This window comes from Serpula lacrymans, assembly GCF_000218685.1.
Source record: "Serpula lacrymans var. lacrymans S7.9 unplaced genomic scaffold SERLAscaffold_7, whole genome shotgun sequence".
NCBI classification, from domain to species: Eukaryota; Fungi; Basidiomycota; class Agaricomycetes; order Boletales; family Serpulaceae; genus Serpula; species Serpula lacrymans.
In genome coordinates this window covers 938,747-954,966 of record NW_006763296.1, presented here as the reverse complement: position 1 = coordinate 954,966, position 16,220 = coordinate 938,747, and the positions used below count along the sequence as shown (strand labels likewise).

At 48.9% G+C, this 16,220-nt stretch overlaps 7 protein-coding genes across 7 annotated transcripts; 4 read left to right on the top strand and 3 right to left on the bottom strand.

Annotated features, from left to right (window-relative positions):
* Positions 1-1,005: 1,005 nt before the first annotated feature.
* On the bottom strand, positions 1,006-2,382 carry SERLADRAFT_438110 (uncharacterized protein; the record flags this gene model as incomplete). The annotated part of the gene is made up of 6 exons (XM_007318454.1): positions 1,006-1,110; positions 1,165-1,483; positions 1,547-1,884; positions 1,942-1,973; positions 2,008-2,030; positions 2,084-2,382. 6 exons carry the CDS (start codon positions 2,380-2,382, stop codon positions 1,006-1,008), a joined length of 1,116 nt encoding a protein of 371 aa, XP_007318516.1.
* A 459-nt stretch (positions 2,383-2,841) lies between these two features.
* Positions 2,842-4,073, top strand: SERLADRAFT_361535 (uncharacterized protein; the record flags this gene model as incomplete). The annotated part of the gene is made up of 3 exons (XM_007318453.1): positions 2,842-3,016; positions 3,081-3,324; positions 3,382-4,073. 3 exons carry the CDS (start codon positions 2,995-2,997, stop codon positions 3,962-3,964), a joined length of 849 nt encoding a protein of 282 aa, XP_007318515.1.
* A 3,310-nt stretch (positions 4,074-7,383) lies between these two features.
* Positions 7,384-8,796, bottom strand: SERLADRAFT_467912 (uncharacterized protein; the record flags this gene model as incomplete). The annotated part of the gene is made up of 2 exons (XM_007318452.1): positions 7,384-7,567; positions 7,660-8,796. 2 exons carry the CDS (start codon positions 7,848-7,850, stop codon positions 7,384-7,386), a joined length of 375 nt encoding a protein of 124 aa, XP_007318514.1.
* A 187-nt stretch (positions 8,797-8,983) lies between these two features.
* Positions 8,984-9,674, bottom strand: SERLADRAFT_467907 (uncharacterized protein; the record flags this gene model as incomplete). Its single annotated transcript, XM_007318451.1, has 3 exons — positions 8,984-9,106; positions 9,160-9,357; positions 9,497-9,674. 2 exons carry the CDS (start codon positions 9,588-9,590, stop codon positions 9,206-9,208), a joined length of 246 nt encoding a protein of 81 aa, XP_007318513.1.
* Positions 9,675-9,758: 84 nt separating this feature from the next.
* Positions 9,759-11,787, top strand: SERLADRAFT_467906 (uncharacterized protein; the record flags this gene model as incomplete). The annotated part of the gene is made up of 10 exons (XM_007318450.1): positions 9,759-9,966; positions 10,043-10,062; positions 10,119-10,147; positions 10,199-10,292; positions 10,358-10,450; positions 10,504-10,627; positions 10,696-10,779; positions 10,845-11,413; positions 11,480-11,555; positions 11,624-11,787. The coding sequence occupies 8 exons, from the start codon at positions 9,855-9,857 to the stop codon at positions 10,889-10,891; spliced, it is 603 nt and encodes a 200-aa protein (XP_007318512.1).
* A 175-nt stretch (positions 11,788-11,962) lies between these two features.
* SERLADRAFT_349143 (uncharacterized protein) lies at positions 11,963-14,431 on the top strand (the record flags this gene model as incomplete). The annotated part of the gene is made up of 18 exons (XM_007318449.1): positions 11,963-12,048; positions 12,117-12,289; positions 12,357-12,537; positions 12,596-12,681; positions 12,735-12,828; positions 12,884-12,952; positions 13,012-13,182; positions 13,242-13,262; positions 13,322-13,335; positions 13,390-13,435; positions 13,490-13,561; positions 13,612-13,624; positions 13,673-13,725; positions 13,781-13,885; positions 14,003-14,025; positions 14,084-14,157; positions 14,210-14,254; positions 14,330-14,431. The coding sequence occupies 18 exons, from the start codon at positions 11,963-11,965 to the stop codon at positions 14,429-14,431; spliced, it is 1,428 nt and encodes a 475-aa protein (XP_007318511.1).
* A 248-nt stretch (positions 14,432-14,679) lies between these two features.
* Positions 14,680-16,087, top strand: SERLADRAFT_467897 (uncharacterized protein; the record flags this gene model as incomplete). The annotated part of the gene is made up of 5 exons (XM_007318448.1): positions 14,680-14,954; positions 15,027-15,115; positions 15,177-15,294; positions 15,358-15,452; positions 15,511-16,087. 5 exons carry the CDS (start codon positions 14,859-14,861, stop codon positions 15,689-15,691), a joined length of 579 nt encoding a protein of 192 aa, XP_007318510.1.
* Positions 16,088-16,220: the final 133 nt, after the last annotated feature.

Sequence of the window (16,220 nt, the reverse complement as noted above, 5' to 3'; positions counted from 1 at the left end):
TTGTGAACGCCATCTCCTAAATCTTGTTACACATTTGCTTGACACCCAAATGCTTCCAGGAGTTGATCAGTTGTCCACGAAACCGATTCCCTACCCACCACTGAATGTAGCAACGGCCGCCGTCTTGGATCCTTGTCCAGAAGCATCTTGATGAGCTGCCTAAAGCCAGAATATCCGCCTTCATCCACCATCCCAGAAATGAACAGCAGTACCCTCCCACAGGACCACAGATCCGCTCGTATAGGACTGAATGCCCGTGGCGGCCTGTCAGCATCGAGAACAATTTCCGGAGCGCTCCATTCGAGAGTCCCACAGGACCTTTCGACCACGTCATCTGCACCACTGCACTTCATGGCTATATCAAAGTCAATAATAAGGAGCCTCTCGGTGTCAAAGGTACAGATAAGATTGTCAGGCTTGATATCCAGGTGCGCAATCCCTTGCGCGTGGAGGAAGGCAATACCTTCTACAAGCTCATGGCTCAGCCGCTTGGATCTGTCCTTGTGAATATACCCAAACACAGAAAGTGTGTTCCTCCTTTTGAGAATAAGCAAAGGCCCCAATTCCGACACGACCACTTCAACCAAGGGCACGACATGGTTAAGTGGAGTTTTTTGTTTGGATAATTCCTTGAGGAAGGAGAGCTCATTGCACGGTTTGCGGACAAGCTTCACGATAAGTTGTTTTCCGTTGGAGTCTCTGGCCTCTGCTATATGATCCGGTAACTGCTCCAATTTATTAGCGCAAAGCAGGACACGGGTCTTCAAACGCTTGCCTCATGTAGGGGGGAAAAACCCTCGGGGTCTACTTGTAACTGGAAACATGTTCTTTCGAGGGCGTCAGTCATCACGTTGCGGATGTCCATGGCGCTATATTGCTTTGAACCCGGACCCCCTCGCTGACTACGTTGTTTGTCACTATCCCCGGTGTTCAAGTGGTCATTGGTATGAAAACTCTTTTCCATACTTCCGACAATCTTCTTCGAAATTTGTTCCATATCTGGCCTCAGGGCTCCTCCTTTTCCGATGTAGAATAATTGTAGAACTCACGCAGGAAATGCGTTAATTGAAAAGGATCCCCCATATCGAAAGTTTTCAGATCACGGCAGACCTGGAAACGGAACCCAAAGTTAAAACTAACCCAAATGAATGTCTTCAGACGTACTTTATCATCATCATCCATGAAGAAAAAGTAGCGATTTATTTCCCGTTTTTCAGAGAAGAACACTGCCATGAGGAAAACATTGTTGTCATATTCGTTTTTGATGCGGTCATCCTCTCCGAGACGCGCTATGAGCCGTAGCACACACGCCGCGTAAACATTGAGCCGGTACTCATCCTGATTCTTGCAGTGCGAATCGATTTCGACCAAAAAACGAGGGATACTGTGCTGTAAGAAGGTAGCATCAGGTTGCGGCGTATACTTGTGGTTCTCGTTTTCCTGGGTTAGATGAATGATAATAGGGAAAGGGATAGCCTGATCGCTAAGCAACAAAATGAGATACGTTCACTCATATGATCTACTAGTATGATGATCAGCTACTCACTAAACGCAACCAAGCTTGTCAACTTCTTTCATCCAGAATGTCTCGAACCAGTCGAGCACCAGGCGACGCGTCTCCTCTTCCGTTAATTGACCATGCTCACGCGGTGACACCGAGTAGGCAGCAGCGAAAGCAAAATGGACCAACTCGAGATTCCAGGCCACATACGGAGGAGCAGAGTTAGTTTTGCCAAATAAGTTATTGAACAACTTGGCGAAATCGTGCATCTCGCCTTCTCTCGTCAAGAGTTGAGGGAGAACTGTAGCAACGGCAGAGAGTAACAGCTTCGACTCGTCATCCGGCGGTGGTCTTACCATGTCCACTATATCCTTCGCAGGTTGCTGGAGACATCTATCTCGATCGAATTCATTCTCAGTGACCGCTCAATCCCACTTGACGCTGGAAACTTGGCCAGAATACTTGAAAGTGACTAAATCACGGTGTGGATTAGAACGAGAACTAACAGAGGTAAAGTCCTGGGCTGTAGCTGAGAAGGTTAATCAGCCTAATGGCAACGAATGAATAGGCTTTGTTGGTCACTGGCAGGGGATGTCGTTGGCAGGATCAGGCAGCCACACGAGCAGTTCCTCATGATCCGTAAAGTCTTCGACGTCGTGATGGGAGAGCGACACCAGGTCGCCCGACCTGATGTCGCTGACCCTCCGCAAAGTGAGCTTGCTCGGAGCAATGTAGTCAAAATCGGGCGCCATAGCCTCCTTAACCTTCTCCTTCAACTCTGCGACCAGTGTTTGGGAAGATACCACGAGCGAGACATCTCTGGCCCACCTGTTATTGTGGTCATAAACAGCGCATCTGACGTTCACGGTGTTGTTGACCATGGTGGCGGGTGCAGAGTTATTACAGAGTGGCTCTGGCACAGCCACCGGAATGAAACTCAGACACCTGGAAATGTCCACTGGAGCTCTCAGACTCGAATCTTCAAGTTGTCATCCACCTCGGTGCTCGAGTGCTACTGTGCTTTCATTTTCAGCTTACGATCCCAAAGTATAAACAAGAGCGACAAGCTCGATGGCTCCAGCTCCAACGGTATGTTTCATTTCTGACTGAACAGCCAGGAGTGCATTTGAGAGAGGTTTGTATGCACTGACGCTGTCTATCTGTCAGACTCAAGATGACCTTGAACGTGATATCTTCGGTGACGGCTCGGAGTTGTCCTCAGAAGAAGAGGGTACGTGTGCTGCAACGCCTTGCACATACCCTTCTTTGTATACTAATTACACAAAATATCATGCGCAGACATCCCGCAGCGCCCCCGCCCGCCGCCCCTTCCCACAGCCGCAGAGGATTCGTATGGCTCCTCGGAAGATGAAAGTGATGGGTATGTCCAGGAAAGGACTGCAAAGACAAAACGACGACCTGTCAGGAGACAGAGCGGGGCGGATGCTGCGAGGCGCAAGAGAAAGAGAAAGGAGATCACAGAGGAGGATTTAATGGATATGCCTCCTGAGAAGGGTGAGCTCCTTCAAGTACTTCGCATTCAGTATCCACCGCTGACGGATGAGGTCCAATAACATAGCGAATAAACTCAGACTGGACATGCAATTTGATGCGATTTTGAAACCCAAAAAGGCTGCTAGACAAAAGAAACGCAAAAAGGATGCCGAGGAAGAGGTATTGGACAGGTTTGCGGACGAGGAGGTGTCGAGGCTGAGAGAAGCGATGTTGGCTGCCGCTGCGGATGACGAGCAGTCCAACAGGGAAAAACTGCCGGCTACAAACAAGTTGAGGCTGCTACCACAGGTCATGGAAGTGCTGAGAAAGTAAGTGCAGTATTGTCTAGTTGATGTTATTCTGCTCACGCCAACTTGCGTTGATAGACAATCGCTATCTCAGTCTATTATCGATAATAACTTACTCGAGGGCGTGCGCCGGTGGCTCGAGCCTCTTCCGGACCGGTCACTGCCAGGTCTTAACATTCAACGGGATTTCTTCCCAATTATAAAAAAAATGGAATTCATTGACAGTGCAGTGTTGAAGGAGTCAGGATTGGGAAGGATAGTGTTGTTCTATACAAAATGCAAAAGGGTAACGGCGGACGTGCAGCGGATTGCTAATGATCTGATATCGACGTGGTCCAGGCCTATCATCAAACGCAGTGCTTCTTACCGGGACAGGATCGTGCCGATGGTGCAGGGAGAGGGCGGGGAAGGGGGTGGGCGACATGGGGGAGAGAGACTGAATGCGATATTGGCAAGAGCCAAGGAGACGGAGAAGAATAGGATCAGGAAGAACGCGGTGATGATACCGCAGCGCGAGTTCGGGGACTATACTGTTGCGCCGAGGATGAACGCGGGGATTATGAAGAATGACAAGACCAGTAGCGTGGACATGGACGTTGAGAGGAGGAGAAAGAATGCGGAGAGGCTGAGGAGTTTGACGAGGAAGGTTGCGATGAAATAGGGAGCGGGTGTACGTGCCGGATGTAGGCTCTTCTGAGACATGGTTAACGTTGTCGAAGCTACGATGTATGAATGGTTTATTCTAGTATTGGAAGTCTGAGTGGCTTTCTCTTTCTGTGCGCCGGCATCAGATATATAGTACGACATCGGGCATTGGTTTCTGATCATCCCTTTTTGACCACGCACACCACCTAACATTGTAGTATGTTTGTGCTCCCTATGCCTGTCGAACACGCGCTCCCTGGTGTGTTTCTCATTGACGACGAAGCAAGCGTCCTAGCTGTGGAAGCGCGATGGGAAGAAATGAGTATATTGCCGGGGCCATACAACGCAGCCAGTAATGCGACGTTGGTTAGACACGGTGCTATCGTCGTTGTGCGGAAAGAACCTCAGTACAGAGACGGGAGGTCGTGGAAAGGAGCGCAGTGGAAAAACAGTGAGCAAAGGGTTTTACTATTTGGGTGTTATGATGCTAACTAAACACAGGCTTCATCTCTCAGTTTCCAGAGCGGCGTAAGGCGGTAATCTCGTACAATAAGGACCAAAACACGATGTTTTTCAGGCTCAGAGTGTCGATCGAATGCAACGGTGAAGAATGTTACCTGTACTGGTATCGTAAGTCGCGTTTTCGCACTGAACCTGACGCGTCTGACGAGGAACAGAACAAAAGGATGCGCTTCGGGAACGCAGCAGCAGCTAAGAGAGGTCAGACGAGCGCTGGGGTCGCTTGGGGCTTTGTAGCAATTAGATACAATTACCATAACTGGACAGAGGTGACCGTGCAATGGAAGCGTGACACGTGTGACGCGCGGAGCTTGAAAAGATGCACGTGTGCGATGCTTATGTCGAATTCATTGTTCTCTCTCATTCTCAAAGAAGACATTCGAGCTCGTCGTTCACCGCGTCCTTCCTTCGCAATGCACACCCGTCGCTCGACGTCTGCCCTTTCCCCTCTCGCCATCATCCTCCCCCACCCCCAGCTATACAATCCCACATCATCCGCACCACACACCCCGCGTTCCGTACACTCCCCGACCTGCTCCAACCTCTTCCTCAATCCACAGAACAGGAAAAGCACGGACAGCTGGAACAGCTCCATCTACGATAACGACGGCGATCCAGATGCAGAATGGCAGCAGGACCAGCTTACTTTGCTCTCAAGGGTACGCGTTTCTCTTCTCACCGTCCCACTATGCTCGCTAACTACCTACTTTGTCACCTCCACTCAATTCACCCCCCTTTATCACTTCGTCACCCATTTCACAATATCTACACGTGTCAACAGACCCTCGACGCTCTCCCTGCCCATTTAATCACGCCCTTCAACGGCCACGTGCCTCCCTCCAACCTCCTCGACAAGATCGCACGCGGGATCACCGCTGCAAAAGGCCCCAACGACTGGCCTCATTCCATTCGCGCGACCCGCCTACAGCTTCTCAATCTCGCTCGCTCTCGCGCACAGGAAGCCCGCGCACGTGCACAAGACGAGCGTAGGAGGACCGTCATCGAAGAGCAACAGGAGATGGAAGGTGACGAGGAAAGAGATGATGGAGATGCGGCTCAACACTCTGCAAAAGTAAATGCCTCTCACCCACGTCGCCCACTTTACAGACAGTCCAGTATGGATTTTATGAATGCTGTCGATCCCGGATTGGATGTCAAGAACAACGACAGCATCGCCAGGTCAGTACGAGCCCTTTCCTTGCGTAGACCTGAATTTTTTTTCCTAGCATACTTTCTCATTATCTTTCTCGTGTTCCTCATTTAATTTTTTAACACTGCTTTTTCTTTTCGCTTGTCGGTTTATTGGCCCTAACATTAGTCTGTGTCTAGACTCTCTTACCGCCTCCAGCGACAAGACAGGACCATCTCGAACACTTCCTATCACCCATATCTACGTCCACCTCACCTTCCTCGTGCATCTTTATCCCTCAGACGTTCTGATGCCCACGCTCACTCACTCAGCCCATCAGTTCACATACTGAACCCATCGACACCAAGTTCGTCTACATTGAACTCTTCTCATCCGTACACGTACTCCCGCATGTCAGGCTCTTCCCTATCTTCCATGTCCTCTGTCTCTCTGCACCGCCCGTCGTCTCTCTGCCGTGCTTCGACAATGACGCTCGCTGACGAGTCCACGATGGACGTCGAAGTAGAGAACGTATTTGCTTCTGTTCCTGGTGGGTACAGCGAGAAGCGTTCTAGTGCGTATATTTTCGTTATCTTTATCTTTTTCATATTCAATTGATCGAATTAGACGCATATATGACGCCGCGCCATGCCATCAAACGTGCACCTTCCTTTGGGGTCGCTGCGGTGCAGACTAGGGCCAACGCCAGAGCCGTCAAGTCGGGTGTTCCCAGCACGCCTGTCAAGACAAAGCTTGCGAGTCCTATCAAGGTCAATCCTAGCACACCTATGAAGCCTCATAATATCAACGTCCTACCGACTTTACCCATGAGCTCAAAGTTCGCCACACCCGCTCCTGCCAAGTCCAGCTCGCACGTCAAATCGAGGTCCGAGACTAAGGGAGAAGCACGCGCTCTTGCGCCTTCTCCCTCCCCATCTTCTTCTGACGAGGAAGAGAAGGCCCGAGGTAAGCGCGCAAAGAAGGCTAGAACAAAGAGTCCCGAAGGTCTCCCGTTGTTAGGTAGTTCTTCCCCTGGATCGCCATACGGAGTTCAGACGCGCAGCAAGACGCGCGCCAGCGTGTCGATCAAGAGCGTGACATCTACCAGTACTGGAAGAGGTAGTAAAACTTCCGCATCTAGTATCAAGACGTCCAGCACGAAGGTATCCTCGTCGGTCAGTGAGAAGATTTCTAGCAATAAAGTCACAGTTGCTTCTAGCCCTTCCCCTATCTCGAAGGCGCGTGAGGCTGGCGCTGCTTCGTCTGTTCGTGCCACTTCAACCGTGGCACCCACCTCTTCTGCATCTCCCATTTCGTCCAGTCTAAGTCCTAAGCAAGACAAGAAGCCCCAATTGCGCGCGAACCTTCAACGGAACCCTAGCATATTCGGGGCCGAGCTGCCTAGGGCACAAGTGACCCCTCCTTTCCCGTCCCCTATTCCCCGCGTCCAGGCTCTCTCCCCCAGCTCGCCTGCATCCCGTGAGAAGGCCAACCGACGGATTTCGACTCCCACACACTCTGCGTTCAATCTGACGTCAACTCCCATGATTCCGTTTTCTCCGCATGCGCCACGCACACTCAGGCGCGCTGCGAGGCGGATTTCGTTTGGGAGTCTCGCGTCGCAGGGTGACGAAGGTGGGAGCGGCGGGGGTTGTGGATTAGGCTTGGGGAGTGCGTTCCAGCTGGCTTGATGGGCTGCTCAAAACCATACCTTGGGGCTGGCAAGAGCTGTGCTCTGACACCCCACGTAGAATTCCATTTAAAATCTGTCATCAAATTTTTTTCGTCTATTTCTCAGTGCTTTTTTCGTGTAGGTTGATCGATGATAGTGATGATGCTCTGATTTTTTTTCTCTCTTTCCAGACCGTTTTTTTTTTGTTACGATGTTTATGTACTTCTAGTTCTCCTTCTTTCTCTTTCCATATGCTTGTTCGTTTTGCAGCGTTGATGTTGGTGTCGTTCTTCGCTTTTCTTGCGGCTGTTTTTCTCTGAAAAGGTTTTTTTGTGTCCGCTTTCTTGCGTTGGTCCTCCCTTTTTTTTGTTGCTCGTTCATGTCTCCTCACCTTCTTTCCATTTCCTGCTTTCCCAACCTCCCACTGTGGAATTCCACCGTCCCCCGCTTCCGCCTCTCAAATTTCCAGGATATTAACCCTCCCTGGTGATCGCGCCCTACCTGACACGCCGCTCGTCTCCATAGTTCTAACTCTCCGCTACCCAACCCACACCCACCAACCACCCTCAACCACCCAGCCATTCCTTCTGTCTCCAAATCTCGCTTCCAGGGCTATCACACATTCCTTTCTTGTTTTTATCCCGCCCCGCCCCATCTCGCCTACATACTTGCTTCCAACGCGGTATCTCATTGATCTCAATCGCGACACTCATTGACGTTTTATTTTTCCAACCAGTAGCGGCGTTTCAATACCTCTTGTGGATTCATCTACTCAAACCTTCCAGCGCTTTCAACTTTGGGAGACACTACTCTCATCCACCGTTTTAAACTCTACCACAACACGCGCCATGCGCACTACCTCTGGACGGGCTGGGATACATTCCCAACAGTCAATTTCTCCTTTATCTTCGTTTCATGACCACTCACGCTCGTTAAACATGACTTGCTGCTGCCACCGTCCTTAAGCCAGGTTCATGCGACCTGAATTATTTATTTTATGCAGCAGCCTGTACACACTCTCCTTCAAATTTTCTTCTCTACATCGCGGAATTTTTTTTATCTACCCGTCGACACAGTCATTATCTGGATTTCTTTCGACTCGCTTGGACGAGCGTTCTGGACAAACTGTACTTTTATCCTGTACCAAAAAGTCGAGCGTCGATAACTAAAGTTGCTCAAGCTTTTTCCTGCTTTCCTTTCGCAAGCGATTGTTGCTTGTTTCTAGCATTTGCGCTTTTGGTGCTCGTTCTCGCTCTCGCCGTGTAACAATAGTACCTACTTGCTCGTCTATACCGTTTCGCTTTCGCTTCCTTGCGTTTCGGTTTTCTTTTAACTACCTTTCTTGCTCGCTTTCGTCTTCACAGTTTTGCCTGCGTTTATCTTTTTGTCTTTTTGGATATACTGAATTGTCGAGACTTGATGTCCCGTTGACTACTGCGTGCATGTGTGGACTTGAGCTCGCTGTGTATACGTATACGTACGTTGTACGACTGTATTCTTGTGTTGTATGGATATCTGTTGTGTGATTATTGTCGATGCTATGCAAATTCTGAGTAATGAGCAATAGATGACTGGGGATGGTGATTGTTGTTGCAAGTAGGTGCCTTGGACGTCTGCAGTTGGTGGATAAGTGTAAGCGCCAAGGCAAAGTGATACGCCAGTGCCGCGAACAACTAAATAAGACGTTAGCTTGCAGATTTAAGTCTGAGAGCTTGACAGTAATCAAGAGTGTTTGAATTTATTCGATTTCCTCTCCAAGATTTGGGCAAGGAACGAGTCTAAAAAGTGATTTATACCGACAAGCAAGCAGTGCATTGGGTGATACAGGCGGTACGATTCTGCCCTCTAAATCAGTATTTCACTACGTAAATATAATAAACAAAACACTCACCTGTCTATCATACCCCGCTCCAGCTCGTCTGCAACTGCGCACAGCATCATATATCCGCTCTCGCAAGCCTCCTCTCCCTGCGCTCTGTTATTTCTGCCCGCTTCTCCGCCAAGATCACTCCTGCCCGCTCGTCCCACTGATGTGCCCAGTATCCTGCGAACCCGAAGACGGCCATGGCTAATACGTGGCCTCCTGGATCTGTGTGGGTTTGGGTTCGTTAGTGTCCGTGAGAGGCGACTAGGAGTACGCTGGGATGAAACGTGAAAGAGAGCAGAGCGGGAAAAAGGGCGGCGAATTCGGGTTGAGGGGTGGTTTGAGAGGGAGGGAAAGAACGTACTGTCCATGAGGTTGCGTTTCTGGATTGAGAGCTGGCCAAAGCGTGATGCGAGGCCAAAGAACGAGAAGCCGACTACGCTGCCTAGTAGTGTCATTGTGGTGTTGATATGTTTTTTTTTTTTGACTGCTGTCCTGGGTCGCGACGTTGACTGAGACCTCGTTGGTTTGGACGGAACGACAAATTGAGGGTTATCCCGGGCCAGAAAAGGAAGTCGATGGCAAAATAGGCATGCGCGCTCGAAAACGCGCTTATTGGGGGATCTTTTTATCTCTTCTTGCTTGGCCCAATCACTATCTCTGTGCACTAGGATACTTGTCTTTGCATTATATAAAATACTGATAACAGCGCGGCTGCGAACATGTCTTCAAACCAGGCAGATGACAAGTCGATGACGCAGATAAAGATGGACACGGCGAAGGAGAAGAAGGAAATAGCAGATCAGGCGTTCAAGGCAGGCGAGCTGAAGCAAGGTGCATCATTATTCGCTTTATTTCTTCTTCATCTGTAGTAGGATCCACGGAAGCTGATATCGAATTTATCGTCTAGCGCTGAGATCGTATCATGAGGTGATTGATGCTCCTGTGCGCATGGAGTATATCTGACGTCTGTGGCAACTGGCAAGGCCCTTATGTACCTCGTAGGCATAGACAAGTGAGTGGCGTACGCTGATCGGAGACTCTGTGGGACTTATAGCACGTACAGAACAGCTTTACAGGGTCTGGGAATGTCATCGCCCACCGGGGGTTCTGGCGAAGCTGTAGATGCAGCTGCCAGTGCAAAGCAGGATCGGACAGAGGTTAGTCGATGCCTCCTGAAGACGTATATCATGTGTGAAATGAAGACGTAAAATATGTGGTTTAGATAGATGAAATTATCGAGAAGATATACGCTAACATGGCTGCGTGCCATTTAAAACAAGGGAACTGGAAAAGAGTTTTGGAAACTACTGATAAGGTGGGTGTCCCCTAATGACTCTTTTCTTCTATTCTAACTCGAAGTTTGGTAAGGCATTAGCCAAAAATGAGAATAATCATAAAGCGATGTTCCGCAAGGGAAAGGCTTTGGGTGAGCTGGGGTTCTTTGAGAAAGCCGAGAAGATATTGGAGGAACTGAAGAAAAAGAATCCGTCTGGTTCGTACCGCATTTATTGGTGTTTGCTGAGTTATCGCGTGTTCATCTGATTCATCGTCGCTACACAGATGCAGCAATGGTGGACGCTGAACTTACCCGCCTGCGCTCCGCTGACAAGGAACGACAAAAAGCGCACGATCAAAAGCTCAGAGGTTCGTCCACTTCATTCTATTCATTCCCTCGCACATTTGCTTACCCTATCCATGATTGGTGGCAGGTTTTCTGTCTCGAGAGAAGAAGCCAACGGCATCGGCAGCCACATGACATGCGTTTCCTTTCATTTACGGGTCGTGTGTTGTGTTGTGTGTTTGTAGGGATACCCTATGTCTTGTATTTTTCTTGTCGCATCTCCCCGGTTTTTACCCTTACTGATCATATACTGCTTATATCAAATATTGCTATCATGCTACAACCGCTTCTCTCCACGTTCAACGCTTTATACTCGCCCGAGCTTACAAGTTGTGCATCTTAGTCTCATTTCATTTTCATGTTGCGGTATACGCGTGTATACGAAATTGGACAGTGTCACGACCGATACTGGTTTAATCAAACGTCAGAAGTGCTTTTCGCCTGCGTTTTTCCTCAGGGGGCTGGCCTGGTTTTATGTCGTGAACGATTACTTCCTCCCTACATTAAAAACCCCCACAATTTATTCTTGGCAGGCCCTTGGATGCTACGAGGGGTGATTTTCTCCAAATGTCGCTGGAGAACCTGAAAGTCGACACTACAGAAAAAGGCGTTGGTAACGAATACGGCGGCGAAGTGGACGTTTTTTACTTCTAACAAGTAAGTTTCCAAGTGCTCATAGTTGATCTGACACAGCGCTGATACAGAGCCATTTCGACATCATAGGCTTCACTCTTGAAATCCAGGGGTTTGCTGGACATGACACTGGCTTCCTTCCAAGATATGCATATATTTTGCCAGGGTGAGTGTACAATGACTTTCCTCCATCCTGCCGCTTGTTCGAAACATCAATGCCAAATGAATATGTAGTTATTTGCACGACCGTCACCGCACTACTTTGGATCAACTAGCTTTGTTTTGCAAGTCTCCTGTGCATGCTCCCTGGACAATCTCTAAAATTCACGACAATGGTCTGGGTATTTATGTTTCTGTACATGATGGTATAGAAAATAAGATATGAGCTTTGAACGTCTTCATATGCGCCAGAGCGCTGGTATAAGTTACGTTCTGCATGTGAAATTCAGTGTGGTCGCTGGCTCAGTTCGGTAACCGTGTTCCGGCTACTCGCCGTTACACCAAAAGTAATTCTATAAGAGCGCACTCCAGCGTCCAAAGGAAATATCATAACCGCCCATTCACGAGCCAGCCATGGGACAAGACCTTCCATCCTCAAAAAACAGCGCAAACAGTCTCACCGTCGTTGACAATCGCACTGGCAAGAAATACACCATCCCGTCAGTCTCTTTCACCCATCCCCTCGCTCTCACTCGTTCCACACTGACTTCCTATCGCCGCTGACTAGAATAACGCGCAACAGCATCCCTGCAACTGCCTTCAAGGCCGTCTCTGCTCCAAAGAGCTCCACTGACCGCGACGAGGATGAGACCGACAAGGGACTGCGCGTAGCGGACAAGGGATTCTTGAACACCGCTGTTATTGAAAGCCATATCACCTACATAGATGGTGAAGCTGGAGGTGTGTGTCCCGCTGTCGTTCGTACTCTTGTTTTACGAAGGTGTCTGAAGTATGTCTGGAAGAACAGTTTTACGATACCGCGGTTACCCTATAGAACAGCTAGCGGAGCAATCGTCATTCCTCGAAAGCGCTTACCTCCTCATCTATGGCTCGCTACCGACTAATAACCAGTTCTCAAGCTTTGAGACTGAGGTGCTCCAGCATGGTATCATGCATGCCGACGCAGCGGGGTTCTTCCGCTCTTTCAGGTAAGCATTCACTTCATAGTGATTAGAAACTGGCGTTCATCCACAATCATCTGTACAGATATGATGCACATCCTATGGCCATTCTTACGAGCGCCTTTGCTTACTTGGGTTCCTACTACAGTGAAGCTAACCCTTCCCTTGAAGGTACGACGAGCAATGTGTATAAACCGTGTCGAAGTTTTGAATATCGTGTACAGGGCAGACACTGTTCACCAAGGGCGACAAGGCATCCCTTCAGAATATGGATAAGCAGATATACAGACTTATTGGAAAGGCGACTACTCTTGCCGCGTGAGTTGCCACTAGGCTTCGTATCTAACGCAGGAGAAGTGACTTTTTATTCAAGCATGGCTTACCGTGTCCGCCAAGGTCGTGAGTTCGTCACCCCTCCAACAGGACTCAGTTATACCGGCTCGTATGTTTCTTGACCTTAGCGTACTTGCGTTGTCATTCCTGATTTTTCCATGACTTCAGCTTCTTGTACCAAATGGACTACCTCGGACACGAAGATTACCGCCCAAATCCTGTCCTCGAACATGCACTCGATGTACTCTTCCTTCTTCACGCAGACCATGAAATGAATGCATCAAGCACCACAGTTCTCCAGGCGGGTAGTTCGCTCGTGGATCCATACAGTGCCGTCTCGTAAGTTTCTTAAGATGATCAAGTTTGTGTGATTCTCACCGAGTCGACTGGTATTTTAGGGCCGGCTGTGCATCACTCTAGTGAGTCCCGACGCGACAGGATGTGTCTTCTTGTACTAATATAACCGGACGCGCGACAGTGGACCCTTACATGGTAATCCAACTTCCTGTAACTGATAAAATGCTGTACTTAAAAATTATTTTACAGGCGGAGCCAACGAAGCTGTGATTCGCATGCTGATATCTATTGGCAGGTAAGATCGAATGCCCTTTTCTCTTTCCTTTTCTAACTCATACATTGCACTTAGCCCTGCCAACGTACCGGCGTTCCTCGAGTCAGTAAAGAAACGTGAAAAAGTTCTGTCTGGCTTCGGGCATCGGTAAGTCTCATTTATATCTCATACATAATGAAATCTGAATTTATGGGCAGCGTGTATAAGACTGTAAGTTTTACTGTAGGACGGAGAAAGCTGGACTGACCTTATGATCAGTCGGATCCTCGTTCATACATTATCCGTAAAGTTGCGGATGAAGTATTTGCAGTGTAAGTACAGCCATGAATTCTTACAATGTCTTTTTGTTAACCTCTGATATTGTAGGACAGGCAAAGATGAGCTGCTTGACACTGCCATGGCCCTCCATGATGCTGCTATCAAGGATCAATACTTTGTTTCTCGAAAACTTGCACCAAATGTCGATTTTTGGTGAGTATTAGGTTTCAATGTTGACTAGACACTTCTGACTGTCGTCTCGTATTTTCAGGAGGTGCGTGCCCTGATATTCACAGGTTCTCATGTGACTTAGGCATTTATATCAATCAGCGGTCTCATCTACCGTGCCATGGGTAAATTTCCAGCTCGTCTTCTTGGAAGACCTACAGTATCTCACGCCGGTTCTTATAGGCTTCCCTCTTGATTTCTTCCCAGTCCTCTTCGTCGTCCCCCGAGTGGTTGGATGGCTGGCACACTGGCGACAGGTGAGGTGACAACATTGATTGTGGCACGGTCAGATTTACAAAACCTGTGTAGATGATGCTTCACCCCGACGGTGTTAAGATCTGGAGACCTCGTCAGGTAGAGTCCCTTTCGTATACCTTTCCTTGCAGCTGTTCATCGGCTCCCCCGTTCTCGCCATTTTTTTTAATGTAGATTTATGTTGGCGCTGAAAAGCGGGACTATGTGCCCGTTGATCAGCGGGTTCCTGTTGACGCTCCGAAGATGAGCCCAAGTGTTGTTCCTCACTCTGGGTAAGTGACCTGTCAAAAGCTGTCGATGTGGCCATGACAACCTCTCATCATCTGTTGCAGCATGACGAGGAGAAGAAACCTCGCTCAGTATAAGAGTAAACTGTAAAGTATGCATAGGATAGACTGTAATGCACATAACAATGGAATGTTCACAAAGACAAGGTTTACAAACATTTGAGAAGGTCTTCCTGAAACGATGCCGTACGGGCAGTTGTTGTGAATGAAACTCGGGTGCATCATTGTCGGAATTTCAAATATATTGATTTTGATGCGTTTGTGATTGTGTTTTCCGGTTGTCTTAAGGTAGCGGCGTGGCCTCCCCAGTTCTATTTTCCTCATCCCTCGTCTCCTCCTCACCGCATCCTCACCCCCAGGCCAGCCCTAGCCTCTAACGTATATATCCCCCCCACCTCTACACCAGCGAAAACACAATGTTCGCCACACTCCTTTCCGTCACCATCTTTTTCGCACTCGCGATTCAAGGCGTCTTTGCCGATTTCGAAATCGACACCCCAACCTTCACCCAAGTAAAGCCTTTACTTGTTTTTTTCAAACGCGTTCCAAGGGATACTGAGCACACCTCTGTCGGTTTATTGTAGTGCCAATCCGCTAACATCACATGGAGCGCCTCTCAACCTCCTTACAACTTGATCATCGTTTCCGCAGATGATATGTGTGGTAACCCACTGTACGCCCTCCGTCTTTCCTTTATTTTGCTCTGGAAGGCTGATGTACATATCATCTTACAGTCAAGATCTCGGCGACACCAGCGCCACGGAATTAGCCTACACCGTTAACATCACCGCCGGAACTCAGGTCGTGCTTTCTCTCGCAGACAACAACGGTGACGAAGCCTGGAGCGGAACGGTGAGTTGATGCGTGGCATTCGAAAACGTGGCAAGTGGAAGCTGATCGCATAAACGTGGTTAGATTACTGTTCAAGGCAGCAGTGACTCTTCCTGCCTCGCCTCCAGCTCGTCCTCCGCATCCGTCGCACCCACCAGCGTTGCATCCGTTCCCACTGCGTGAGTATCAGTTCTGTTGAACCCGCCTATGCATATTGCTGACTCTAGATGACTGTAGCCTCCCAAGTGGTACTGACAGCGGCTCTGGCGCTCCCACTACCAGCCCCTTCGCCCCTGCAGGTGCCGCCAACGCAGGTATCAACCCATTGTCCTCTGGCGCCGCTTTAACCGCCAACCACCTCGGCGCAAGCGCGATCTTCGGCAGTGCTCTTGCCGCCCTGTTCGCCTTCTCTCTATAAGAAACCCTTGAACGCTTCACGTCTGGGTAATATACCCCGCTGGCCGTCTACCCATCTTCTCTTTTCCTTTTTTTATTTTTATCCTGGAGATGCCGCCTTCTTTCCTAGCCCGGGCGCTGGTTTTTATTCTTATCCCTTTCACGTTTCTTGTAGTGTGTTTTTTTGGAAATGATCTACTTTGTCGTGGTTATAACTTTTAAGGCTTGTCTTACTTGGGGGTTTTGAGAGAGGTGGGGTTAGGCTGTTTGATCTCTCGAGTTGGAGGTGTGCTTTTCAATTTGATGTTGGCGGCGGCGGCGATTCGAGCTGGGCAAATCAGCAGCTTACCTGCGAAATCAAAACAATTGTAGTGTGATAGCACGCAAGGAATTTATTCTTTAAATATTTTCGTTGGAAATGAGCGACCTGAGCTGAGCGTTGTTGCCTGTTGCTTGAATCTGTAGCAGCTGCGATAAGAGTCGTCTTGATGGAACATTCTGAATCTGGATCCGGATAACCTTACATACAGTACTACTAACCTAGTCGAGCT